Source organism: Pelobates fuscus, chromosome 2 (assembly GCF_036172605.1).
Source record: "Pelobates fuscus isolate aPelFus1 chromosome 2, aPelFus1.pri, whole genome shotgun sequence".
NCBI classification, from domain to species: domain Eukaryota; kingdom Metazoa; phylum Chordata; class Amphibia; order Anura; family Pelobatidae; genus Pelobates; species Pelobates fuscus.
Genome location: NC_086318.1, coordinates 446,052,204 through 446,078,745, shown reverse-complemented (window position 1 = coordinate 446,078,745; position 26,542 = coordinate 446,052,204). Strand labels below are relative to the sequence as shown.

At 40.3% G+C, this 26,542-nt stretch overlaps 1 protein-coding gene across 1 annotated transcript in view; it reads right to left on the bottom strand.

The window, feature by feature from the left end:
• The window catches only part of CAPN11 (calpain 11), an 86,561-nt gene that overhangs the window by 2,426 nt on the left and 57,593 nt on the right, over nt 1-26,542 (bottom strand). Inside the window, exons 14-20 of the mRNA XM_063444150.1 lie at nt 26,165-26,204; nt 25,439-25,504; nt 24,024-24,081; nt 23,103-23,167; nt 21,098-21,166; nt 19,648-19,726; nt 17,863-17,979 (exon numbers count right to left, since the gene is read on the bottom strand). Of these exons, the coding sequence (XP_063300220.1) occupies nt 17,863-17,979; nt 19,648-19,726; nt 21,098-21,166; nt 23,103-23,167; nt 24,024-24,081; nt 25,439-25,504; nt 26,165-26,204 (494 nt within the window). The remainder of the gene's footprint in view (nt 1-17,862; nt 17,980-19,647; nt 19,727-21,097; nt 21,167-23,102; nt 23,168-24,023; nt 24,082-25,438; nt 25,505-26,164; nt 26,205-26,542) is intronic.

Here is a 26,542-nt window from a genome sequence, read left to right as displayed (position 1 = left end):
AGTTTAGTAATGTCTAAAGCAGTAATAATAGTATCTTAGTTTAGTAATGTGTAAAGCAGTAATAATAGCATCTTAGTTTAGTAATGTGTAAAGCAGTAATAATAGTATCTTAGTTTAGTAATGTGTAAAGCAGTAATAATATTATCTTAGTTTAGTAATGTGTAAAGCAGTAATAATATTATCTTAGTTTAGTAATGTGTAAAGCAGCAATAATAGTATCTTAGTTTAGTAATGTGTAAAGCAGTAATAATAGTATCTTAGTTTAGTAATGTGTAACGCAGTAATAATAGTATCTTAGTTTAGTAATGTCTAAAGCAGTAATAATAGTATCTTAGTTTAGTAATAATAGTATCTTAGTTTAGCAATGTCTAAAGCAGTAATAATAGTATCTTAGTTTAGTAATAATAGTATCTTAGTTTAGTAATGTGTAAAGCAGTAATAATAGTATCTTAGTTTAGTAATAATAGTATCTTAGTTTAGTAATGTGTAAAGCAGTAATAATAGTATCTTAGTTTAGTAATGTGTAAAGCAGTAATAATAGTATCTTAGTTTAGTAATAATAGTATCTTAGTTTAGTAATGTGTAAAGCAGTAATAATAGTATCTTAGTTTAGTAATGTGTAAAGCAGTAATAATAGTATCTTAGTTTAGTAATGTGTAAAGCAGCAATAATAGTATTTTAGTTTAGTAATGTGTAAAGCAGCAATAATAGTATCTTAGTTTAGTAATGTGTAAAGCAGCGATAATAGTATCTTAGTATGTAATGTCTAAAGCAGTAATAATAGTATCTTAGTTTAGTAATGTGTAAAGCAGCAATAATAGTATCTTAGTTTAGTAATGTGTAAAGCAGTAATAATAGTATCTTAGTTTAGTAATGTGTAAAGCAGTAATAATAGTATCTTAGTTTAGTAATGTGTAAAGCAGTAGTAATAGTATCTTAGTTTAGTAATGTGTAAAGCAGCAATAATAGTATCTTAGTTTAGTAATGTGTAAAGCAGTAATAATAGTATCTTAGTTTAGTAATGTGTAAAGCAGCAATAATAGTATCTTAGTTTAGTAATGTGTAAAGCAGTAATAATAGTATCTTAGTTTAGTAATGTGTAAAGCAGTAATAATAGTATCTTAGTTTAGTAATGTGTAAAGCAGCAATAATAGTATCTTAGTTTAGTAATGTGTAAAGCAGTAATAATAGTATCTTAGTTTAGTAATGTGTAAAGCAGTAATAATAGTATCTTAGTTTAGTAATGTGTAAAGCAGTAATAATAGTATCTTAGTTTAGTAATGTGTAAAGCAGTAATAATAGTATCTTAGTTTAGTAATGTGTAAAGCAGTAATAATAGTATCTTAGTTTAGTAATGTGTAAAGCAGCAATAATAGTATCTTAGTTTAGTAATGTGTAAAGCAGTAATAATAGTATCTTAGTTTAGTAATGTGTAAAGCAGCAATAATAGTATCTTAGTTTAGTAATGTGTAAAGCAGTAATAATAGTATCTTAGTTTAGTAATGTGTAAAGCAGTAATAATAGTATCTTAGTTTAGTAATGTGTAAAGCAGTAATAATAGTATCTTAGTTTAGTAATGTGTAAAGCAGCAATAATAGTATCTTAGTTTAGTAATGTGTGTAACGGTATGCGGTATAACCGTCCACGACATCCGTTGGTATCTTCAGGAAATCCACAGTCTGAGTAGAAAGCAAGGCAATATTCCCAATCCTCCCAATAACCGGACGAAACACAGTTTGGGAGTCAACTAACTCGGTTTATTCACAAGCAGCGTATTTATACAGTTCCCCATGCAAGGGGTTTCCACACAGATCATCCAGGGGATTTCTCCCAACATGCATTGTGACTTTCCCAACAGGCATTGCGACACGAGAGGGATACTCCCACTAAAATGGACGATTAAGTGGATTATCCCCTCGTGTAGCAAAACCGACAATTGACTCTAAAATCCATAATTCACATAATATTCGGTACTTTGGAATAATCGAACGTTCGGTAGATAGCTGGGGTCGGAGCGCACACTTTGTGAGAATACCGCTCTGATCCCAGCTGAATTGACCGAACGCCGCACATAATACATTTAAACATGAAAGTTGGTTTAAAAGTACCGAATAAATACGGGACATATAATGTACCGAACGCGGAACTCCCGAACGCTCTGGAAACCCAGCGGGGCTCGGATCATCGAGTAGCCGTTTTCAAGTCCAGGCTCTCGACGACCGAACACCGCTGCAGAGACAAAGGATCCAAGATGGCCGACCGCCGCATGGTCGGTAGTGGATCGACGGCCACCTAGGAGAGCCCTTAATTACCGATTGCAACAATGTTGCAATCGGTTACTTGGTACCACACGACTTGGGAGTGTGTGGTCGACCTGGGGAGCCCGTATTCGTACGGCGAATGGCCAGGATAGCCGTGTTTTCGTCGTATGAATGCTGGTACGCTGGCAGCGTACGGCTGCCAGCGTGCGAACGGCCATAGCACAATACATACACATTTAACGGAACACATCATACAGTCAGCCTACGGACAACCTATACTGCATATAGTCCAGAAGTGGCTAGATTTGCCACAATGCTCCCCCAGAACCAAGCCGGCATACACAGTCTGATCCCAACGGATCGGCTTGGGGATGTCCGGGAGAGTACTCACAGATCACTTTTCGAGTTCAGTCTGTCTGGATAACCCGTCAGCGTTACCGTTTTGTTTTCCGGGCCGATAGTGAATGGTAAAGTCAAAGGGCTGCAGCGCCAAACTCCAGCGCAGCAGCCGGGCATTGTCCCCAGATACACGGTTCAGCCACACCAACGGGTTGTGATCTGTGAGTAAGGAAAAAGGTTGTCCGTACAAATATGGCTGTAACTTTTTGAGGGCCCACACCACGGCCAGGCATTCTTTCTCGATGGCAGCGTAGCTCACTTCACGCGGTAGTAACTTGCGGCTTAGGTAAGCTACGGGGTGTTCTCCGCCATCGGCTCCCACTTGGCTCAGTACTGCTCCCAATCCAAACATTGAAGCGTCTGTGTGAACAAGAAATCTTTTAGTTGGATCAGGAGCAGTCAACACAGGAGCATTAGTTAGAGCCGTTTTGAGTTGCTGGAATGCCTGCTCACACTCTGGGGCCCAGACAACCTGTCGGGGAAGGTTCTTTTTAGTCAAGTCCGTCAGGGGTTTGGCCAGGGTGCTATAGTCTGGAACAAACTTCCGGTAGTAGCCGGCCGTCCCTAAAAACGCCAGCACCTGAGTCTTAGTCCTGGGGGTAGGCCACTTTGCTACGGCCTCAATCTTGGCTGGCTCGGGTCTCTGCTGCCCACACCCTACTCGGTGCCCCAGATACTGCACCTCAGCCATACCTATGTGGCACTTGCTAGGCTTTAACGTTAACCCAGCCTCCCCAATACGATCTAGGATCGCCCCTATGTGGTGTAGGTGATCCTCCCAGGTCTGGCTAAAGATGGCTATGTCATCTAGATAGGCACAGGCATACTCTTGGAACCCGTCCAGTAGCCGATCTACCATCCGCTGAAAGGTAGCCGGAGCGTTTTTCATTCCGAAGGGCATGACCTTGAAATGGTACAGGCCAAACGGAGTGACAAACGCCGACTTGGGGACGGCGTCATCGGCTAGTGGAATTTGCCAGTATCCCTTACACAAATCAATGGTAGTGAGATACTGGCCCCGTGCCATCTTATCTAACAGCTCGTCTATCCGGGGCATCGGGTAGGCATCAGACACCGTTTTGTCATTTAGCCTCCGGTAGTCGACACAGAACCGAGTGGTGCCATCCTTTTTCGGTACTAGGACTACCGGCGATGCCCAGGGGCTATCGGAGGGTTCGATAACCCCTAGCTGTAACATCTCATCTAGCTCGGCTTTCATATGGGTACGGACGGATTCCGGAACCCTATATGGAGCCTGTCTCATAGGTAGCTGTCCCAGGGTGTCTACTCGGTGAGTGGCTAGCGGAGTGTAACCAGGTAAATTGGAGAAGGTAGCCCCTTTGGCTTCGATCAGCGCTTGTACCTGGGCACGCTCATGGGCGCTTAGCCGCTCCCCCAGCTGAACTCCCTGGGAGGGCTCTATCGGTGCCTCGGGTTCTAGTAGGTCAGGTAAGGGTAGGTTCTCCTGATCCTCTAAGGAGGAGGCGCAGATGGCCGTCACATCCTCGATCCTCTCATGATAGGGTTTGAGCAGGTTCACGTGGAGCATGCGCCTCTTCCCTACCCCTGAGCAGGGGCCGATCACATAGGTAGTGTCGCATCGCTGCTCCACTACCTGGTATGGGCCTTGCCAGATGGCCTGCAGCTTGTCTGTGCGGACAGGTTTTAAAATTAGAACTTTCTGTCCCACCTGAAAGCTGCGGTCTCGGGCTCCTCTATCGTACCAGCGTCGCTGTCGTTGCTGGGCCGCCTGGAGGTTGGTGTGTACAGCCTGAGTGAGCGCCTCCAGACGGTCCCTGAATTCCAGGACGTATGATATGATAGGGGTCTCGTTGGTAGTACTCTCTCCCTCCCAATGTTCCCTAATTAAGTTCAAGGGTCCCCGCACCCTCCTCCCAAATAGTAATTCAAACGGGGAGAATCCGGTCGACTCCTGGGGAACCTCTCTATAAGCAAAGAGTAGGTGAGGCAGAAACCTCTCCCAGTCTTTGTGGGTCTCCCCGAACGTCCGAAGCATCTGCTTCAGTGTCCCGTTGAACCTCTCACATAACCCATTGGACTGGGGGTGGTAGGCGGAATTAACTATTGGCTTAATGCCACATACCTTCCACATATGTTGAGTAACTTCGGCCGTAAACTGGGTACCTCGGTCCGAGATTATCTCTTGGGGGAACCCTACCCGGGAAAACACTTTCATTAATGCCTCCGCTACGGTCTCGGCATGTATATTAGTGAGGGCCACAGCTTCGGGGTACCTGGTGGCGTAATCCACTACAGTCAGAATGTACCTTTTGCCAGAGGGACTGGGTTTTGGCAGGGGCCCTACGATATCTACCGCTACGCGGCTGAAGGGCTCTGCGATAATGGGTAGGGGACATAGCTTGGCCTTGTGGCGATCCCCTCGTTTACCTACTCTCTGACATACGTCGCAAGAGGTGCAATACTGGCGCACATCCTGCGAGATGCCGGGCCAGAAGAAGGCATGCGTTAAGCGGTACCGGGTACGGGTCATCCCTAGGTGTCCTGACAAGGGAATGTCATGAGCAATTCTAAGCAGCTCCTGTCTATACTTTTGCGGTACCACTAGCTGCTTGTTAGTCAGGGTGACAGACCCCCCCACATCTTTAGTCGTGACACGGTATAACAACTCCTTCTCCCAGATGTACCGCTCCCCCTCTAGCCCGGTTTGGTCTGTTTGTGCCCGGTCCCTATATACTTGGAGGGTGGGATCGGTCTGGACTTCGGTCGCAAAGGTAGTCGGGGTATCCCAGGACATGGGGGTCGGTTGGGGAGCATGGTCTCTTACCTGAGCCTCAGAGTGCATCGGTGTAGCCGTGGTGCGAGCCTGTTGCCGGGTGGTTACGGGGTGTGCCTCCTGATAGGGAGTCTGGGGAATAAAAGCGGAAGTCATTTGGCCTAAGTCATTCCCCAGCACAACATCTGCAGGTAAATTTTGCATAAGCCCTACTTCCACAGTCCCCTCTCCCACACCCCAATCCAAGTGTACTTTGGCAGTCGGTAGCCGGTATACTGCTCCCCCGGCCACCCGTACTGCCACTGACCCGCCAGTGTGGGTTGCGCCCGGGACCAAATGTGGTGCAACCAAAGTCAAAGTGGCTCCCGAATCCCTGAGCCCTTGTACCTCCTTGCCCTCTAGGGTTACTAGCTGCCGATGATGTTGTCGGTTGTCGGTGGCTCGGACCGACATTACTTCGTGGAGCACCCCTAGCGGCTCCTCAACTTGAGCGCTCAGCAATTCTTGGGTGACGGGGGCTACCTGGTAATGGTGTGCAGCAGCCCTTGGTGCCAAATTTTGTCGCACCTGATTCCAAGCCTGCCGGCTCCTGTTTTGGGTGCACTCCCGAGAAATGTGTCCCCACTGCTTGCAGGTGTGACACTGAATGTTAGCCCGGCCGTTGTATCGGGAGGGGGGTGGTGGAGTATTCAGTGCTGGCCTGTGCAGGGGTACGGTGGGGCCGGTAGGAGTAAAATTATGGGGTGGCCCGGTAATCCGAGGGAGGGCCTTATTCTGTGATCCGTGATGCCTCCGGGCATCAAAATGCTGATCCGCCAATCTAGCGGCTTCGGGTAAGGTGAGGGGTTTACGGTCTCTCACCCATTCTTGTGCGTCTGGGGACAAGCCATTAAAAAACTGCTCCAGTAGCATAAGCTGCCGTAACTCCTCCATATTAGTGGCGTTGCTGGCCTGTATCCATCCTTGCGATGCTTGATCCAGCTTGTGTGCCCACTCTGCGTGAGAATCTTTCTCCGGTTTGCGCAAGCCCCTGAACTTGCGCCGGTATGCTTCTGGGGTAATAGCATACCTCTCCAAGATCGCCCTCTTTACTTTAGGGTAATCTTTGCTGTCCTCTCGAGGTACAGCACGGTAGGCTTCAGCTGCCCTACCCGATAATTTACCGGCCAGCAGCGGTACCCATACTGCGGGTTCCAGATCGTGCAAATCGCACAGCCGCTCAAAATCCTGTAAGTACCCATCGATTTCGTCCTTTTCTTCACAAAACGCTTTAAAGGCGTGATGTGGGACTTTGGGCTTTATTTGTCCGTAGGTGGAGGCAGTAACAGACTCTGCCCTAGGTGGGGTTGCTGGTGGGTTGGTTGCCAGCAGATAGTCCTGTACATCCGATATCATCACGGTCAACATTTCCAACGATACTGGTTGCGGCAGAAACTCCAACCTGGTTCGTAGCTCTTTTTGGAATGGGGTCTCTTCCTTGGCTGGTGGAGGTGTAGTGCTGCGGGCTCTGTCTCCCTCCATTAGTTCAGCGATCAGCACAGCCTTAGATTTGTTGCTGGCTATCTTGCCCCTGGCTTCCAGTAGCTCTTTTAAAGTCTGTCGTTTCAGTATGGTGTAGTCAATCTCCATACGAATTGCCCTTGCTTTCCTTGTTCGGTAGTTCCAGTTTACACGAACGCTGCTTTTTCGGCTGTAAGGTTCGGATCCCGTCGCTTGCCACCAATTGTAACGGTATGCGGTATAACCGTCCACGACATCCGTTGGTATCTTCAGGAAATCCACAGTCTGAGTAGAAAGCAAGGCAATATTCCCAATCCTCCCAATAACCGGACGAAACACAGTTTGGGAGTCAACTAACTCGGTTTATTCACAAGCAGCGTATTTATACAGTTCCCCATGCAAGGGGTTTCCACACAGATCATCCAGGGGATTTCTCCCAACATGCATTGTGACTTTCCCAACAGGCATTGCGACACGAGAGGGATACTCCCACTAAAATGGACGATTAAGTGGATTATCCCCTCGTGTAGCAAAACCGACAATTGACTCTAAAATCCATAATTCACATAATATTCGGTACTTTGGAATAATCGAACGTTCGGTAGATAGCTGGGGTCGGAGCGCACACTTTGTGAGAATACCGCTCTGATCCCAGCTGAATTGACCGAACGCCGCACATAATACATTTAAACATGAAAGTTGGTTTAAAAGTACCGAATAAATACGGGACATATAATGTACCGAACGCGGAACTCCCGAACGCTCTGGAAACCCAGCGGGGCTCGGATCATCGAGTAGCCGTTTTCAAGTCCAGGCTCTCGACGACCGAACACCGCTGCAGAGACAAAGGATCCAAGATGGCCGACCGCCGCATGGTCGGTAGTGGATCGACGGCCACCTAGGAGAGCCCTTAATTACCGATTGCAACAATGTTGCAATCGGTTACTTGGTACCACACGACTTGGGAGTGTGTGGTCGACCTGGGGAGCCCGTATTCGTACGGCGAATGGCCAGGATAGCCGTGTTTTCGTCGTATGAATGCTGGTACGCTGGCAGCGTACGGCTGCCAGCGTGCGAACGGCCATAGCACAATACATACACATTTAACGGAACACATCATACAGTCAGCCTACGGACAACCTATACTGCATATAGTCCAGAAGTGGCTAGATTTGCCACAATGTGTAACGCAGTAATAATAGTATCTTAGTTTAGTAATGTGTAAAGCAGCAATAATAGTATCTTAGTTTAGTAATGTCTAAAGCAGTAATAATAGTATCTTAGTTTAGTAATAATAGTATCTTAGTTTAGTAATGTGTAAAGCAGTAATAATAGTATCTTAGTTTAGTAATGTGTAAAGCAGTAATAATAGTATCTTAGTTTAGTAATGTGTAAAGCAGCAATAATAGTATCTTAGTTTAGTAATGTGTAAAGCAGTAATAATAGTATCTTAGTTTAGTAATGTGTAAAGCAGTAATAATAGTATCTTAGTTTAGTAATGTGTAAAGCAGTAATAATAGTATCTTAGTTTAGTAATAATAGTATCTTAGTTTAGTAATGTGTAAAGCAGTAATAATAGTATCTTAGTTTAGTAATGTGTAAAGCAGTAATAATAGTATCTTAGTTTAGTAATGTGTAAAGCAGTAATAATAGTATCTTAGTTTAGTAATGTGTAAAGCAGTAATAATAGTATGTTAGTTTAGTAATGTGTAAAGCAGTAATAATAGTATCTTAGTTTAGTAATGTGTAAAGCAGTAATAATAGCATCTTAGTTTAGTAATGTGTAAAGCAGTAATAATAGCATCTTAGTTTAGTAATGTGTAAAGCAGTAATAATAGTATCTTAGTTTAGTAATGTGTAAAGCAGTAATAATAGTATCTTAGTTTAGTAATGTATAAAGCAGTAATAATAGTATCTTAGTTTAGTAATAATAGTATCTTAGTTTAGTAATGTGTAAAGCAGTAATAATAGTATCTTAGTTTAGTAATGTGTAAAGCAGTAATAATAGTATCTTAGTTTAGTAATGTGTAAAGCAGTAATAATAGTATCTTAGTTTAGTAATGTGTAAAGCAGTAATAATAGTATCTTAGTTTAGTAATGTGTAAAGCAGCAATAATAGTATCTTAGTTTAGTAATGTGTAAAGCAGTAATAATAGTATCTTAGTTTAGTAATGTGTAAAGCAGTAATAATAGTATCTTAGTTTAGTAATGTGTAAAGCAGTAATAATAGTATCTTAGTTTAGTAATGTGTAAAGCAGCAATAATAGTATCTTAGTTTAGTAATGTGTAAAGCAGTAATAATAGTATCTTAGTTTAGTAATGTGTAAAGCAGTAATAATAGTATCTTAGTTTAGTAATGTGTAAAGCAGTAATAATAGTATCTTAGTTTAGTAATGTGTAAAGCAGCAATAATAGTATCTTAGTTTAGTAATGTGTAAAGCAGTAATAATAGTATCTTAGTTTAGTAATGTGTAAAGCAGTAATAATAGTATCTTAGTTTAGTAATGTGTAAAGCAGTAATAATAGTATCTTAGTTTAGTAATGTGTAAAGCAGTAATAATAGTATCTTAGTTTAGTAATGTGTAAAGCAGCAATAATAGTATCTTAGTTTAGTAATAATAGTATCTTAGTTTAGTAATGTGTAAAGCAGTAATAATAGTATCTTAGTTTAGTAATGTGTAAAGCAGTAATAATAGTATCTTAGTTTAGTAATGTGTAAAGCAGCAATAATAGTATCTTAGTTTAGTAATGTGTAAAGCAGTAATAATAGTATCTTAGTTTAGTAATGTGTAAAGCAGTAATAATAGTATCTTAGTTTAGTAATGTGTAAAGCAGTAATAATAGTATCTTAGTTTAGTAATGTGTAAAGCAGCAATAATAGTATCTTAGTTTAGTAATAATAGTATCTTAGTTTAGTAATGTGTAAAGCAGCAATAATAGTATCTTAGTTTAGTAATGTGTAAAGCAGCAATAATAGTATCTTAGTTTAGTAATGTGTAAAGCAGCAATAATAGTATCTTAGTTTAGTAATGTGTAAAGCAGTAATAATAGTATCTTAGTTTAGTAATGTGTAAAGCAGTAATAATAGTATCTTAGTTTAGTAATGTGTAAAGCAGCAATAATAGTATCTTAGTTTAGTAATGTGTAAAGCAGTAATAATAGTATCTTAGTTTAGTAATGTGTAAAGCAGCAATAATAGTATCTTAGTTTAGTAATGTGTAAAGCAGTAATAATAGTATCTTAGTTTAGTAATGTGTAAAGCAGCAATAATAGTATCTTAGTTTAGTAATGTGTAAAGCAGTAATAATAGTATATTAGTTTAGTAATGTGTAAAGCAGTAATAATAGTATCTTAGTTTAGTAATGTGTAAAGCAGTAATAATAGTATCTTAGTTTAGTAATGTGTAAAGCAGTAATAATAGTATATTAGTTTAGTAATGTGTAAAGCAGTAATAATAGTATATTAGTTTAGTAATGTGTAAAGCAGTAATAATAGTATCTTAGTTTAGTAATGTGTAAAGCAGTAATAATAGTATCTTAGTTTAGTAATGTGTAAAGCAGTAATAATAGTATCTTAGTTTAGTAATGTGTAAAGCAGCAATAATAGTATCTTAGTTTAGTAATGTGTAAAGCAGTAATAATAGTATATTAGTTTAGTAATGTGTAAAGCAGTAATAATAGTATCTTAGTTTAGTAATGTGTAAAGCAGTAATAATAGTATCTTAGTTTAGTAATGTGTAAAGCAGTAATAATAGTATCTTAGTTTAGTAATGTGTAAAGCAGTAATAATAGTATCTTAGTTTAGTAATGTGTAAAGCAGTAATAATAGTATCTTAGTTTAGTAATGTGTAAAGCAGTAATAATAGTATCTTAGTTTAGTAATGTGTAAAGCAGTAATAATAGTATCTTAGTTTAGTAATGTGTAAAGCAGTAATAATAGTATCTTAGTTTAGTAATGTGTAAAGCAGTAATAATAGTATCTTAGTTTAGTAATATGTAAAGCAGCAATAATAGTATCTTAGTTTAGTAATGTGTAAAGCAGTAATAATAGTATCTTAGTTTAGTAATGTGTAAAGCAGTAATAATAGTATCTTAGTTTAGTAATGTGTAAAGCAGCAATAATAGTATCTTAGTTTAGTAATGTCTAAAGCAGTAATAATAGTATATTAGTTTAGTAATAATAGTATCTTAGTTTAGTAATGTGTAAAGCAGTAATAATAGTATCTTAGTTTAGTAATGTGTAAAGCAGTAATAATAGTATCTTAGTTTAGTAATGTGTAACGCAGTAATAATAGTATCTTAGTTTAGTAATGTGTAAAGCAGTAATAATAGTATATTAGTTTAGTAATGTGTAAAGCAGTAATAATAGTATATTAGTTTAGTAATGTGTAAAGCAGCAATAATAGTATCTTAGTTTAGTAATGTGTAAAGCAGTAATAATAGTATCTTAGTTTAGTAATGTGTAAAGCAGTAATAATAGTATCTTAGTTTAGTAATGTGTAAAGCAGTAATAATAGTATCTTAGTTTAGTAATGTGTAAAGCAGTAATAATAGTATATTAGTTTAGTAATGTGTAAAGCAGTAATAATAGTATCTTAGTTTAGTAATGTGTAAAGCAGTAATAATAGTATCTTAGTTTAGTAATGTGTAAAGCAGTAATAATAGTATCTTAGTTTAGTAATGTGTAAAGCAGTAATAATAGTATCTTAGTTTAGTAATATGTAAAGCAGCAATAATAGTATCTTAGTTTAGTAATGTGTAAAGCAGTAATAATAGTATATTAGTTTAGTAATGTGTAAAGCAGTAATAATAGTATCTTAGTTTAGTAATGTGTAAAGCAGCAATAATAGTATCTTAGTTTAGTAATGTCTAAAGCAGTAATAATAGTATATTAGTTTAGTAATAATAGTATCTTAGTTTAGTAATGTGTAAAGCAGTAATAATAGTATCTTAGTTTAGTAATGTGTAAAGCAGTAATAATAGTATCTTAGTTTAGTAATGTGTAAAGCAGTAATAATAGTATCTTAGTTTAGTAATGTGTAAAGCAGTAATAATAGTATATTAGTTTAGTAATGTGTAAAGCAGCAATAATAGTATCTTAGTTTAGTAATGTGTAAAGCAGTAATAATAGTATCTTAGTTTAGTAATGTGTAAAGCAGTAATAATAGTACATTAGTTTAGGAATGTGTAAAGCAGCAATAATAGTATCTTAGTTTAGTAATGTGTAAAGCAGTAATAATAGCATCTTAGTTTAGTAATGTGTAAAGCAGTAATAATAGTTTATTAGTTTAGTAATGTCTAAAGCAGTAATAATAGTATCTTAGTTTAGTAATGTGTAAAGCAGCAATAATAGTATCTTAGTTTAGTAATGTCTAAAGCAGTAATAATAGTATCTTAGTTTAGTAATGTGTAAAGCAGTAATAATAGTATCTTAGTTTAGTAATATGTAAAGCAGCAATAATAGTATCTTAGTTTAGTAATGTGTAAAGCAGTAATAATAGTATATTAGTTTAGTAATGTGTAAAGCAGTAATAATAGTATCTTAGTTTAGTAATGTGTAAAGCAGTAATAATAGTATCTTAGTTTAGTAATGTGTAAAGCAGTAATAATAGTATCTTAGTTTAGTAATGTGTAAAGCAGTAATAATAGTATCTTAGTTTAGTAATGTGTAAAGCAGTAATAATAGTATCTTAGTTTAGTAATGTGTAAAGCAGTAATAATAGTATCTTAGTTTAGTAATGTGTAAAGCAGTAATAATAGTATCTTAGTTTAGTAATGTGTAAAGCAGTAATAATAGTATCTTAGTTTAGTAATGTGTAAAGCAGTAATAATAGTATCTTAGTTTAGTAATATGTAAAGCAGCAATAATAGTATCTTAGTTTAGTAATGTGTAAAGCAGTAATAATAGTATCTTAGTTTAGTAATGTGTAAAGCAGTAATAATAGTATCTTAGTTTAGTAATGTGTAAAGCAGCAATAATAGTATCTTAGTTTAGTAATGTCTAAAGCAGTAATAATAGTATATTAGTTTAGTAATAATAGTATCTTAGTTTAGAAATGTGTAAAGCAGTAATAATAGTATCTTAGTTTAGTAATGTGTAAAGCAGTAATAATAGTATCTTAGTTTAGTAATGTGTAACGCAGTAATAATAGTATCTTAGTTTAGTAATGTGTAAAGCAGTAATAATAGTATCTTAGTTTAGTAATGTGTAAAGCAGTAATAATAGTATATTAGTTTAGTAATGTGTAAAGCAGCAATAATAGTATCTTAGTTTAGTAATGTGTAAAGCAGTAATAATAGTATCTTAGTTTAGTAATGTGTAAAGCAGTAATAATAGTATCTTAGTTTAGTAATGTGTAAAGCAGTAATAATAGTATCTTAGTTTAGTAATGTGTAAAGCAGTAATAATAGTATATTAGTTTAGTAATGTGTAAAGCAGTAATAATAGTATATTAGTTTAGTAATGTGTAAAGCAGTAATAATAGTATCTTAGTTTAGTAATGTGTAAAGCAGTAATAATAGTATCTTAGTTTAGTAATGTGTAAAGCAGTAATAATAGTATCTTAGTTTAGTAATATGTAAAGCAGCAATAATAGTATCTTAGTTTAGTAATGTGTAAAGCAGTAATAATAGTATATTAGTTTAGTAATGTGTAAAGCAGTAATAATAGTATCTTAGTTTAGTAATGTGTAAAGCAGTAATAATAGTATATTAGTTTAGTAATGTGTAAAGCAGCAATAATAGTATCTTAGTTTAGTAATGTGTAAAGCAGTAATAATAGTATCTTAGTTTAGTAATGTCTAAAGCAGTAATAATAGTATATTAGTTTAGTAATAATAGTATCTTAGTTTAGTAATGTGTAAAGCAGTAATAATAGTATCTTAGTTTAGTAATGTGTAAAGCAGTAATAATAGTATCTTAGTTTAGTAATGTGTAAAGCAGTAATAATAGTATATTAGTTTAGTAATGTGTAAAGCAGCAATAATAGTATCTTAGTTTAGTAATGTGTAAAGCAGTAATAATAGTATCTTAGTTTAGTAATGTGTAAAGCAGTAATAATAGTACATTAGTTTAGTAATGTGTAAAGCAGCAATAATAGTATCTTAGTTTAGTAATGTGTAAAGCAGTAATAATAGCATCTTAGTTTAGTAATGTGTAAAGCAGTAATAATAGTATATTAGTTTAGTAATGTCTAAAGCAGTAATAATAGTATCTTAGTTTAGTAATGTGTAAAGCAGCAATAATAGTATCTTAGTTTAGTAATGTCTAAAGCAGTAATAATAGTATCTTAGTTTAGTAATGTGTAACGCAGTAATAATAGTATCTTAGTTTAGTAATGTGTAAAGCAGTAATAATAGTATCTTAGTTTAGTAATGTGTAAAGCAGTAATAACAGTATCTTAGTTTAGTAATGTGTAAAGCAGTAATAACAGTATCTTAGTTTAGTAATGTGTAAAGCAGTAATAATAGTATCTTAGTTTAGTAATGTCTAAAGCAGCAATAATAGTATCTTAGTTTAGTAATGTGTAAAGCAGTAATAATATTATCTTAGTTTAGTAATGTGTAAAGCAGTAATAATAGTATCTTAGTTTAGTAATGTCTAAAGCAGCAATAATAGTATCTTAGTTTAGTAATGTGTAAAGCAGTAATAATATTATCTTAGTTTAGTAATGTGTAAAGCAGTAATAATATTATCTTAGTTTAGTAATGTGTAAAGCAGCAATAATAGTATCTTAGTTTAGTAATGTGTAAAGCAGTAATAATAGTATCTTAGTTTAGTAATGTGTAAAGCAGTAATAACAGTATCTTAGTTTAGTAATGTGTAAAGCAGTAATAATAGTATCTTAGTTTAGTAATGTGTAAAGCAGTAATAATAGTATCTTAGTTTAGTAATGTGTAAAGCAGTAATAATAGTATCTTAGTTTAGTAATGTGTAAAGCAGTAATAATAGTATCTTAGTTTAGTAATGTGTAAAGCAGTAATAATAGTATCTTAGTTTAGTAATGTGTAAAGCAGTAATAATAGTTTCTTAGTTTAGTAATGTGTAAAGCAGTAATAATAGTATCTTAGTTTAGTAATGTGTAAAGCAGTAATAATAGTATCTTAGTTTAGTAATGTGTAAAGCAGTAATAATAGTATCTTAGTTTAGTAATAATAGTATCTTAGTTTAGTAATGTGTAAAGCAGTAATAATAGTATCTTAGTTTAGTAATGTGTAAAGCAGAAATAATAGTATCTTAGTTTAGTAATGTGTAAAGCAGCAATAATAGTATCTTAGTTTAGTAATGTCTAAAGCAGTAATAATAGTATCTTAGTTTAGTAATAATAGTATCTTAGTTTAGTAATGTGTAAAGCAGTAATAATAGTATCTTAGTTTAGTAATGTGTAAAGCAGTAATAATAGTATCTTAGTTTAGTAATGTGTAAAGCAGTAATAATAGTATCTTAGTTTAGTAATGTGTAAAGCAGTAATAATAGTATCTTAGTTTAGTAATGTGTAAAGCAGTAATAATAGTATCTTAGTTTAGTAATGTGTAAAGCAGTAATAATAGTATCTTAGTTTAGTAATGTGTAAAGCAGTAATAATAGTATCTTAGTTTAGTAATGTGTAAAGCAGTAATAATAGCATCTTAGTTTAGTAATGTGTAAAGCAGCAATAATAGTATCTTAGTTTAGTAATGTGTAAAGCAGCAATAATAGTATCTTAGTTTAGTAATGTGTAAAGCAGTAATAATAGTATCTTAGTTTAGTAATGTGTAAAGCAGTAATAATAGTATCTTAGTTTAGTAATGTGTAAAGCAGTAATAATAGTATCTTAGTTTAGTAATGTGTAAAGCAGTAATAATAGTATCTTAGTTTAGTAATGTGTAAAGCAGTAATAATAGTATCTTAGTTTAGTAATGTGTAAAGCAGTAATAATAGTATCTTAGTTTAGTAATGTGTAAAGCAGTAATAATAGTATCTTAGTTTAGTAATGTCTAAAGCAGTAATAATAGTATCTTAGTTTAGTAATGTGTAAAGCAGTAATAATAGTATCTTAGTTTAGTAATGTCTAAAGCAGTAATAATAGTATCTTAGTTTAGTAATGTGTAAAGCAGTAATAATAGTATCTTAGTTTAGTAATGTCTAAAGCAGTAATAATATTATCTTAGTTTAGTAATGTGTAAAGCAGCAATAATAGTATCTTAGTTTAGTAATGTGTAAAGCAGTAATAATAGTATCTTAGTTTAGTAATGTGTAAAGCAGTAATAACAGTATCTTAGTTTAGTAATGTGTAAAGCAGTAATAATAGTATCTTAGTTTAGTAATGTGTAAAGCAGTATTAATAGTATCTTAGTTTAGTAATGTGTAAAGCAGTAATAATAGTATCTTAGTTTAGTAATGTGTAAAGCAGTAATAATAGTATCTTAGTTTAGTAATGTGTAAAGCAGTAATAATAGTATCTTAGTTTAGTAATGTGTAAAGCAGTAATAATAGTTTCTTAGTTTAGTAATGTGTAAAGCAGTAATAATAGTATCTTAGTTTAGTAATGTGTAAAGCAGTAATAATAGTATCTTAGTTTAGTAATGTGTAAAGCAGTAATAATAGTATCTTAGTTTAGTAATAATAGTATCTTAGTTTAGTAATGTGTAAAGCAGTAATAATAGTATCTTAGTTTAGTAATGTGTAAAGCAGAAATAATAGTATCTTAGTTTAGTAATGTGTAAAGCAGCAATAATAGTATCTTAGTTTAGTAATGTCTAAAGCAGTAATAATAGTATCTTAGTTTAGTAATAATAGTATCTTAGTTTAGTAATGTGTAAAGCAGTAATAATAGTATCTTAGTTTAGTAATGTGTAAAGCAGTAATAATAGTATCTTAGTTTAGTAATGTGTAAAGCAGTAATAATAGTATCTTAGTTTAGTAATGTCTAAAGCAGTAATAATAGTATCTTAGTTTAGTAATGTCTAAAGCAGTAATAATAGTATCTTAGTTTAGTAATGTGTAAAGCAGTAATAATAGTATCTTAGTTTAGTAATGTCTAAAGCAGTAATAATAGTATCTTAGTTTAGTAATGTGTAACGCAGTAATAATAGTATCTTAGTTTAGTAATGTCTAAAGCAGTAATAATAGTATCTTAGTTTAGTAATGTGTAAAGCAGTAATAATAGTATCTTAGTTTAGTAATGTGTAAAGCAGTAATAATACTATCTTAGTTTAGTAATGTGTAAAGCAGTAATAATAGTATCTTAGTTTAGTAATGTCTAAAGCAGTAATAATAGTATCTTAGTTTAGTAATGTGTAAAGCAGTAATAATAGTATCTTAGTTTAGTAATGTGTAAAGCAGTAATAATAGTATCTTAGTTTAGTAATGTCTAAAGCAGTAATAATAGTATCTTAGTTTAGTAATGTGTAAAGCAGCAATAATAGTATCTTAGTTTAGTAATGTCTAAAGCAGTAATAATAGTATCTTAGTTTAGTAATGTCTAAAGCAGTGATAATAGTATCTTAGTTTAGTAATGTGTAACGCAGTAATAATAGTATCTTAGTTTAGTAATGTGTAAAGCAGTAATAATAGTATCTTAGTTTAGTAATGTGTAAAGCAGCACTTTTAGTTAGTTAATGAAAAGCATAGAGATAAGATACCTTCTCTCTCCCTGTTAAGTTTACTAGACAGTCATAGATCAGAAAAATAAAAGAAAGGTTAAGTGCTATTAAAATTATACCATGTTAAATATGCATGGTATAGTACAGCAAGGTGACCCTGTGAGATAAGAAAAAAGCCCGACGCGCGTTTCGATGTACTGCGTGTACACCTTCATCAGGGGTAAGAGGTACACGGACTCTGCATCGACTTTTAAACTTTCAGCCCCACATGGGGTCCTTAACTGGCAGCCAATCCAATGGTGTTTTGTCTTAAATGTGGATATTATATTTTTCTTTTTGTAATAATAATATAATCCGGTACTCACTGAACATTGCTTCAAGTTTCACCAAACAGCAAACAAAGTTATCGAAATCGACTCCCAAATCATTATCGGCGTATCGAGCCACCAGAACCTGCATCAACTTATTGTTTAGCTTGAATCCTGGGGAGAGAACAAAAAGGATGGGATTACAAAGGTAGCCATGGGTGAGAGTGCCGGCAGCCATGGGAGTGAGTCAGGAGAGAGTGTGCCGGCAGCCATGGGAGTGAGTCAGGAGAGAGTGTGCCGGCAGCCGTGGGAGAGAGTCAGGAGAGAGTGTGTATGCAGCCATGGGAGAGAGTCAGGAGAGAGTGTGTCGGCAGCCATGGGAGAGAGTCAGGAGAGAGTGTGTCGGCAGCCATGGGAGAGAGTCAGGAGAGAGAGTGCCGGCAGCCGTGGGAGAGAGTCAGGAGAGAGAGTGCCGGCAGCCGTGGGAGAGAGTCAGGAGAGAGAGTGCCGGCAGCCGTGGGAGAGAGTCAGGAGAGAGAGTGCCGGCAGCCATGGGAGAGAGTCAGGAGAGAGTGTGTCGGCAGCCATGGGAGTGAGTCAGGAGAGAGTGTGCCGGCAGCCATGGGAGTGAGTCAGGAGAGAGTGTGCCGGCAGCCATGGGAGTGAGTCAGGAGAGAGTGTGCCGGCAGCCATGGGAGAGAGTCAGGAGAGAGTGTGTCGGCAGCCATGGGAGAGAGTCAGGAGAGAGTGTCGGCAGCCGTGGGAGAGAGTCAGGAGAGAGTCTGTCGGCAGCCGTGGGAGAGAGTCAGGAGAGAGTGTGTCGGCAGCCGTGGGAGAGAGTCAGGAGAGAGTGTGTCGGCAGCCGTGGGAGAGAGTCAGGAGAGTGTGTCAGCAGCCATGGGAGAGAGTCAGGAGAGAGTGTCGGCAGCCGTGGGAGAGAGTCAGGAGACAGCATGTCGGCAGCCGTGGGAGAGAGTCAGAAGAGAGTGTGCCGGCAGCCGTGGGAGAGAGTGTGTCGGCAGCCGTGGGAGAGAGTCAGGAGAGTGTGTCGGCAGCCATGGGAGAGAGTCAGGAGAGAGTGTCGGCAGCCGTGGGAGAGAGTCAGGAGACAGCATGTCGGCAGCCATGGGAGAGAGTCAGAAGAGAGTGTGTCGACAGCCATGGGAGAGAGTCAGGAGAGAGTGTGTCGACAGCCATGGGAGAGAGTCAGGAGAGAGTGTGTCGGCAGCCGTGGGAGAGAGTGTCGGTAGCCGTGGGAGAGAGTGTCGGCAGCCGTGGGAGAGAGTCAGGAGAGTGTGTCGGCAGCTGTGGGAGAGAGTCAGGAGAGAGTGTGTCGGCAGCCATGGGAGAGAGTCAGGAGAGAGTGTGTCGGCAGCCATGGGAGAGAGTCAGGAGAGTGTGTCGGCAGCCGTGGGGGAGAGTCAGGAGAGAGTGTGTCGGCAGCCATGGGAGAGAGTCAGGAGAGAGTGTGTCGGCAGCCGTGGGAGAGAGTGTGTCGGCAGCCATGGGAGAGAGTGTGTCGGCAGCCGCGGGGGAGAGTCAGTAGAGAGTGTGTCGGCAGCCATGGGAGAGAGTCAGGAGAGAGTGTGTCGGCAGCCATGGGAGAGAGTCAGGAGAGAGTGTGTCGGCAGCCATGGGAGAGAGTCAGGAGAGAGTGTGTCGGCAGCCGTGGGAGAGAGTGTGTCGGCAGCCATGGGAGAGAGTCAGGAGACAGCATGTCGGCAGCCATGGGAGAGAGTCAGGAGAGGGTGTGTCGGCAGCCGTGGGAGAGAGTCGTGTGAGTGCAAGGGTGAGAGTGTAGTGAAAGAAGCCATTTTCACAGATTAAATCTCATTCATTCACCTGCACTTTCCAGAGCGAGACGCAGCTCGTATGAACTCATTGTCCCGGATTTATCCATGTCTTGTTGCCGGAAGATTGTCTGTATGGAGGATAGAGAGTTATACACAGAACAGATGGACATCTGCAGAATATTCCTTTACAGAGCCCCCAAGAACAGAGAACAAAATGTATTGAATGCCGCAGACTAAACGGGGAGACAAGCTGCCGTAGAATACAATAATGGGTCGGCGCTTCCAATAGATAGCATCGGGTCGGAGCGTTCTCCAAATGACTCCGTTTAGTTAGTGCTACCCGCAATATTCATCCGGGTTTCATGGAGTCAAAGAAACATATTTAAATCTAAATCTCAAGATTAACGTTTTAGTATCAAACTCAGAAATTTTCATTTAACCCCAAGAAACCATCATAATGAAGCACTTTAAAGCTGCCAACTGCTTTAAATCAGTCATTTAGCTGCTGATTTGATGAGTCTAAGCACAATCACCACTGTCCATGCTGAGGATTCTCTCTGCTCTGAGAATAACATCCAACTGTCTGCAGCCACTCAGAGCACTTTGTTCCACCATACACATTACTCCTTTATTAGATTGATCGGCCCTGCCAATGGTTCCTTATAGAAACATAGAATGTGACGGCAGATAAGAACCATTCGGCCCATCTAGTCTGCCCAATTTTCTAAATACTTTCATTAGTCCCTGGCCTTATCTTATAGTTAGGATAGCCTTATGCCTATCCCACGCATGCTTAAACTCCTTTACTGTGTTAACCTCTACCACTTCAGCTGGAAGGCTATTCCATGCATCCACTACCCTCTCAGTAAAGTAATACTTCCTGGTATTATTTTTAAACCTTTGCCCCTCTAATTTAAGACTATGTCCTCTTGTTGTGGTAGTTTTTCTTCTTTTCAATATAGTCTCCTCCTTTACTGTGTTTAACTCTTGATTTTCCTGGCAGAGACGGACTCCCATGTAACACTACATATTGGGTAATAATCTGACCCAGGGCATCAATGTAGGATACAAACAGAATACAGCGTGCGGATACGGCTGTTAGCAATGAATTACTTTAATAAACATTAATGGGTGGGGTGGAGGGGTTCCAGTAATAACCTGTGACTGTTTGGACATCGATAGGTCCAGGATTGTATAGTAACCTCCATAGGTGATGCAACGTTGCTGACTTCAGGGCGTTTATCTGAACAGGTGATTGATTGATCAAAACACGGCAGGAGCCGCGACATAGGCCATCGGTCAGTCATGGCCAACAAGGTCACATACAGGAGTCTCACAGAGGGATTTACAGCTAGGCACAAAGTCTAAAGAATTCATTTTTGGGGACACAAATGGCAAAAGGGATTGTATTTTTTTTATCAAATCTTCTCCCCCAACAATCCCAAACTACTGCATTGAGTTTTGTGTTTATTCTGAGCTCCTCCCACTGCGTCACTCACCAGCCAGCTGCGGATTTTATTCCACAGGATCTGAAACTCCACAACTCCTAGTTTGCCACTGCCATCTTTCTGTGAGGGCGAATTAAGGATCTAACCAACATCCGCCAAAACACCGACTGTGCCGAGAGGACGACTTGGACTGACTAACCAGCGTGGAATACACCGCTTACATTTCAGGAAATACTCCGGGTGCCAGGATGCGGGTGTTTGGAACAGATCCCGGTTTTAGTCCAGCATTGTGTGGAAGCAAGACTGACTCGCTCTGTTCCGAATGGATAGAACCAAAAACAGTTCCCCTTAATAAATAGAACACCCATGGCATTATATCACTGAGTGCCAGGGTACAGCACATATTGCATGCACACACCCTCCGCATCCTCTCCAGCAATCTTCACTGCCCCCCCTCTTACTGACATTGCCCCCCCCGCATCCATTCACTGCCCCCCCTCTTACTGACATTGCCCCCCCCCGCATCCATTCACTGCCCCCCCTCTTACTGACATTGCCCCCAGCATCCATTCACTGCCCCCTATTACTGACATTGCCCCCGGCATCCATTCACTGCCCCCTATTACTGACATTGCCCCCCGGCATCCATTCACTGCCCCCTATTACTGACATTGCCCCCGGCATCCATTCACTGCCCCCTATTACTGACATTGCCCCCCGGCATCCATTCACTGCCCCCTATTACTGACATTGCCCCCGGCATCCATTCACTGCCCCCTATTACTGACATTGCCCCCGGCATCCATTCACTGCCCCCTATTACTGACATTGCCCCCAGCATCCATTCACTGCCCCCTATTACTGACATTGCCCCCGGCATCCATTCACTGCCCCCTATTACTGACATTGCCCCCGGCATCCATTCACTGCCCCCTATTACTGACATTGCCCCCCGGCATCCATTCACTGCCCCCTATTACTGACATTGCCCCCCGGCATCCCTTCACTGACCCCTATTACTGACATTGCCCCCGGCATCCATTCACTGACCCCTATTACTGACATTGCCCCCGGCATCCATTCACTGACCCCTATTACTGACATTGCCCCCCGGCATCCATTCACTGCCCCCTATTACTGACATTGCCCCCGGCATCCATTCACTGCCCCCCCTCTTACTGACAGTGCCCCCAGCATCCATTCACTGCCCCCTATTACTGACATTGCCCCCCGGAATCCATTCACTGCCCCCTATTACTGACATTGCCCCCGGCATCCATTCACTGCCCCCTATTACTGACATTGCCCCCCGGCATCCATTCACTGCCCCCTATTACTGACATTGCCCCCGGCATCCATTCACTGCCCCCCCTCTTACTGACAGTGCCCCCAGCATCCATTCACTGCCCCCTATTACTGACATTGCCCCCGGCATCCATTCACTGCCCCCCTCTTACTGACATTGCCCTCGGCATCCATTCACTGCCCCCCCTCTTACTGACATTGCCCCCGGAATCCATTCACTGTCCCCCCTCTTACTGACAGTGCCCCCTCGCATCCATTCACTGCCCCCTATTACTGACATTGCCCCCGGCATCCATTCACTGCCCCCTATTACTGACATTGCCCCCGGCATCCATTCACTGCCCCCGGCATCCATTCACTGCCCCCGGCATCCATTCACTGCCCCCGGCATCCATTCACTGTCCCCCCTCTTACTGACAGTGCCCCCTCGCATCCATTCAATCTTCACTGCCCCCCCCTCTTCTTATGGACATTGCCCCCGGCATCCATTCACTGCCCCCTATTACTGACATTGCCCCTGGCATCCATTCACTGCCCCCTATTACTGACATTGCCCCCGGCATCCATTCACTGCCCCCGGCATCCATTCACTGCCCCCCCTCTTACTGACAGTGCCCCCTCGCATCCATTCAATCTTCACTGCCCCCCCCTCTTCTTATGGACATTGCCCCCTTCCACCAGTGTTCAATGCTCCCCTCTACTGAATGCCCCTGCCCCCCGCGTCTGCCAGCCAGCACCCCAGAAAGGATACATCCATTAAGTTGACCATTTGGCGGCATGACTCCATGCTGAAACCATCTGTTTTCAGATCTTTATCTGAGGAAAATGGGACAAGAATATCCGATGTTAGACATATGCGGGTATTTTAACATCTCTCGCTGTCAATGTAACAGATCGTGAATGCTTTTATCCATAAAGTCCTCTCTCAGGTCTGTCTTTCCCATTTTAATTTGGAATAACTTGTGGGATCCTCTGCCTAACTTAATGTTACAATGTTGGAATCTGAGATCTATACATTCCACAACCCACACCATGTTCTAAGCCCCCGTGGCACTATGTGGGTGGGATGTGTAGCACAGATATCACCCCGGTCTTGCTCTGTGTCCCCGTGGCACTATGTGTGTGGGGAATATGTATCACAGATCTCACCACGGTCATGCTCTGTGTCCCCGTGGCACTGTGTGGGTGGGATGTGTAGCACAGATATCACCCCGGTCTTGCTCTGTGTCCCCGTGGCACTGTGTGTGTGGGGAATATGTATCACAGATCTCACCCCGGTCTTGCTTTGTGTCCCCGTGGCACTGTGTGTGTGGGGAATATGTATCACAGATCTCACCACGGTCATGCTGTGTGTCCCCGTGGCACTGTGTGTGTGGGGAATATGTATCACAGATCTCATCACGGTCATGCTGTGTGTCCCCGTAGCACTGTGTGTGTGGGGAATATGTATCACAGATCTCACCACGGTCATGCTGTGTGTCCCCGTGGCACTATGTGTGTGGGATGTGTGGCACAGATTTCACCCCGGTCTTGCTCTGTGTACTGCAGAGAGATGCATGTAAGTGGATGGCCTCCATGTGGTGGTGTGAACAGAATTCCTAAATATAGCCTTGGGTTGGGAGAATTGGTCCAGTTTGTCCCTTCAAATTTGTGGGGCCCCATATACACTTACGTCTGCTCACCACTCTGTTGAGGATGGTCTTCAGTTCGAAGACACTGATCTCCATATCCTGAAAAGGCACAGAACGCCATGAGTTAATACTTGTCACAGGCACAACCACGTACCATAAATCAGGGTTCTGTCAACACATCTTGTTTGCATGGCTCATGACACGATTCTAACAAAGTTCATTTTGGTGACAAATTTCAACTTAGTCTTTTGACTAAAACGTCTTTTAGTTTTAGTCATATTTTAGTTTCAGTTGATTAATTCTTCAGTAGATTTTAGTTGACACGACTAAAATCTAATGGGTTCAGTTAAAGCCTCTGTTTCTTTTGCTCCTTCCCCAGTCCCTCATTTCCCCAGTCCCCCCGTGTCTCTCATTTCCCCAGTCCCCCCGTGTCTCTCATTTCCCCAGTCCCCCCGTGTCTCTCATTTCCCCAGTCCCCCCGTGTCTCTCATTTCCCCAGTCCCCCCGTGTCTCTCATTTCCCCAGTCCCCCCGTGTCTCTCATTTCCCCAGTCCCCCCGTGTCTCTCATTTCCCCAGTCCCCCCGTGTCTCTCATTTCCCCAGTCCCCCCGTGTCTCTCATTTCCCCAGTCCCCCCGTGTCTCTCATTTCCCCAGTCCCCCCGTGTCTCTCATTTCCCCAGTCCCCCCGTGTCTCTCATTTCCCCAGTCCCCCCGTGTCTCTCATTTCCCCAGTCCCCCCGTGTCTCTCATTTCCCCAGTCCCCCCGTGTCTCTCATTTCCCCAGTCCCCCCGTGTCTCTCATTTCCCCAGTCCCCCCGTGTCTCTCATTTCCCCAGTCCCCCCCATCTCATTTCCCCAGTCCCCCCGTGTCTCATTTCCCCAGTCCCCCCGTGTCTCTCATTTCCCCAGTCCCCCCGTGTCTCTCATTTCCCCAGTCCCCCCGTGTCTCTCATTTCCCCAGTCCCCCCCTGTCTCTCATTTCCCCAGTCCCCCCGTGTCTCTCATTTCCCCAGTCCCCCCCATCTCATTTCCCCAGTCCCCCCGTGTCTCATTTCCCCAGTCCCCCCGTGTCTCATTTCCCCAGTCCCCCCGTGTCTCATTTCCCCAGTCCCCCCGTGTCTCATTTCCCCAGTCCCCCCGTGTCTCATTTCCCCAGTCCCCCCGTGTTTTATTCTAGTTTCAAGCTTTATAAAATTAACACTGGATTCTAGCTAAGGACATTCCTGGAAAACCCATTAAAGCGTCTGATATCAGCATTTATACCCCAAATCTGCCCTCGTCGGCTCCGTATAGATAAGCCAACCTTACCAATAAATAGTGATATAGACCCTGCGTCAGGCGTAATAAACGGATATCTGATCAGATTAGGGATTACTCAGATCGGTAGCTCATCATTTGCAGTCAGAATGATATATTTGTGGAGAGGATTAAAGACGTATTGAATCGCCAACTCACATCTCCTGCCAACTGCCGGAACATGTTCTTAAAGGAGTCTTCAACGTCATCTTCCGTCAGCTGCTCCTGGGAAAAGAAATATCACACAGGCCGTCAATGGCGGTGAACCTGCGCCAAATCGGACGTATATCATCCAGTTTATTACTGGAAGGCTATCGTTTGGGAAACTGGTTTATCCGGACTCTTTACTCTTGTTTTATGTCAGGATTTTGTACCCAGAATAAGTTACTGGACAGAATGTGCCACAAGTACCACAGGAGAGGACCTCCATTCTGTCTGAATTCAATATGGTTCAATGACTGTGGCTGTTAGTCTGCCTCCTCCACCCCCTCGGTGGAGGGGCCATTCCATGCATTCACGGAACATCTCGATTCCACTCACTGCTCCATCCGACAGCTTTCTCTGAAATACTAAATACCCTTTATATGTCTCTTTCAGTCCTGACAGATGTGTGAATAGTTCTTACAATGCCAATCTTGCCCCTTGGTAAGCAGGTTTACATTTTTTTTTAATATATTTTTCAGAAAGCGGAATGGATACAAGTGCAATATCTGCACAGTATTATTAGAAAATGATAATAATTGTGAAATTAAATGTAAAATATTCAGAAAAGGAAAGGTGCTCTTCAGTTTAAACGTGTTGTTCAGTACCAGTAATTGAGCGAAGGGCTGACGAAAGGCCTGAAGTTATACAAATAGACCATTATTGCCCCAATGTGTACCGTACCTCATCCGCCAGGTCTGCAGACACCTCTTCATCGAGCTCCCTGTAAAGACAAATGCAGAGTGTCCGTACCATCACAACATTGAAAAAGTGCATTACATGATCGATGCAATGGGGAGCGGGAGGGGGGCAGCTTATAAAGGAAGTCTGTGGTTACAAAATAAGAAATAAACACAACATTAGCGTGACCTGCTTGTGTTACACATATATCACAATAATATCTGTGAGTTGGAGAGGACGGCCCCACGTCAGGTTACTCTACGAATAAATGGTCATTCCCAGGACTGGGGGTGGGGGGCAGTAAATTCATGGCCATGTTTGAATGAAATATTAATTATTATTGAAGCACCACAACATGTTATGGACGTGTCCCTTTACACT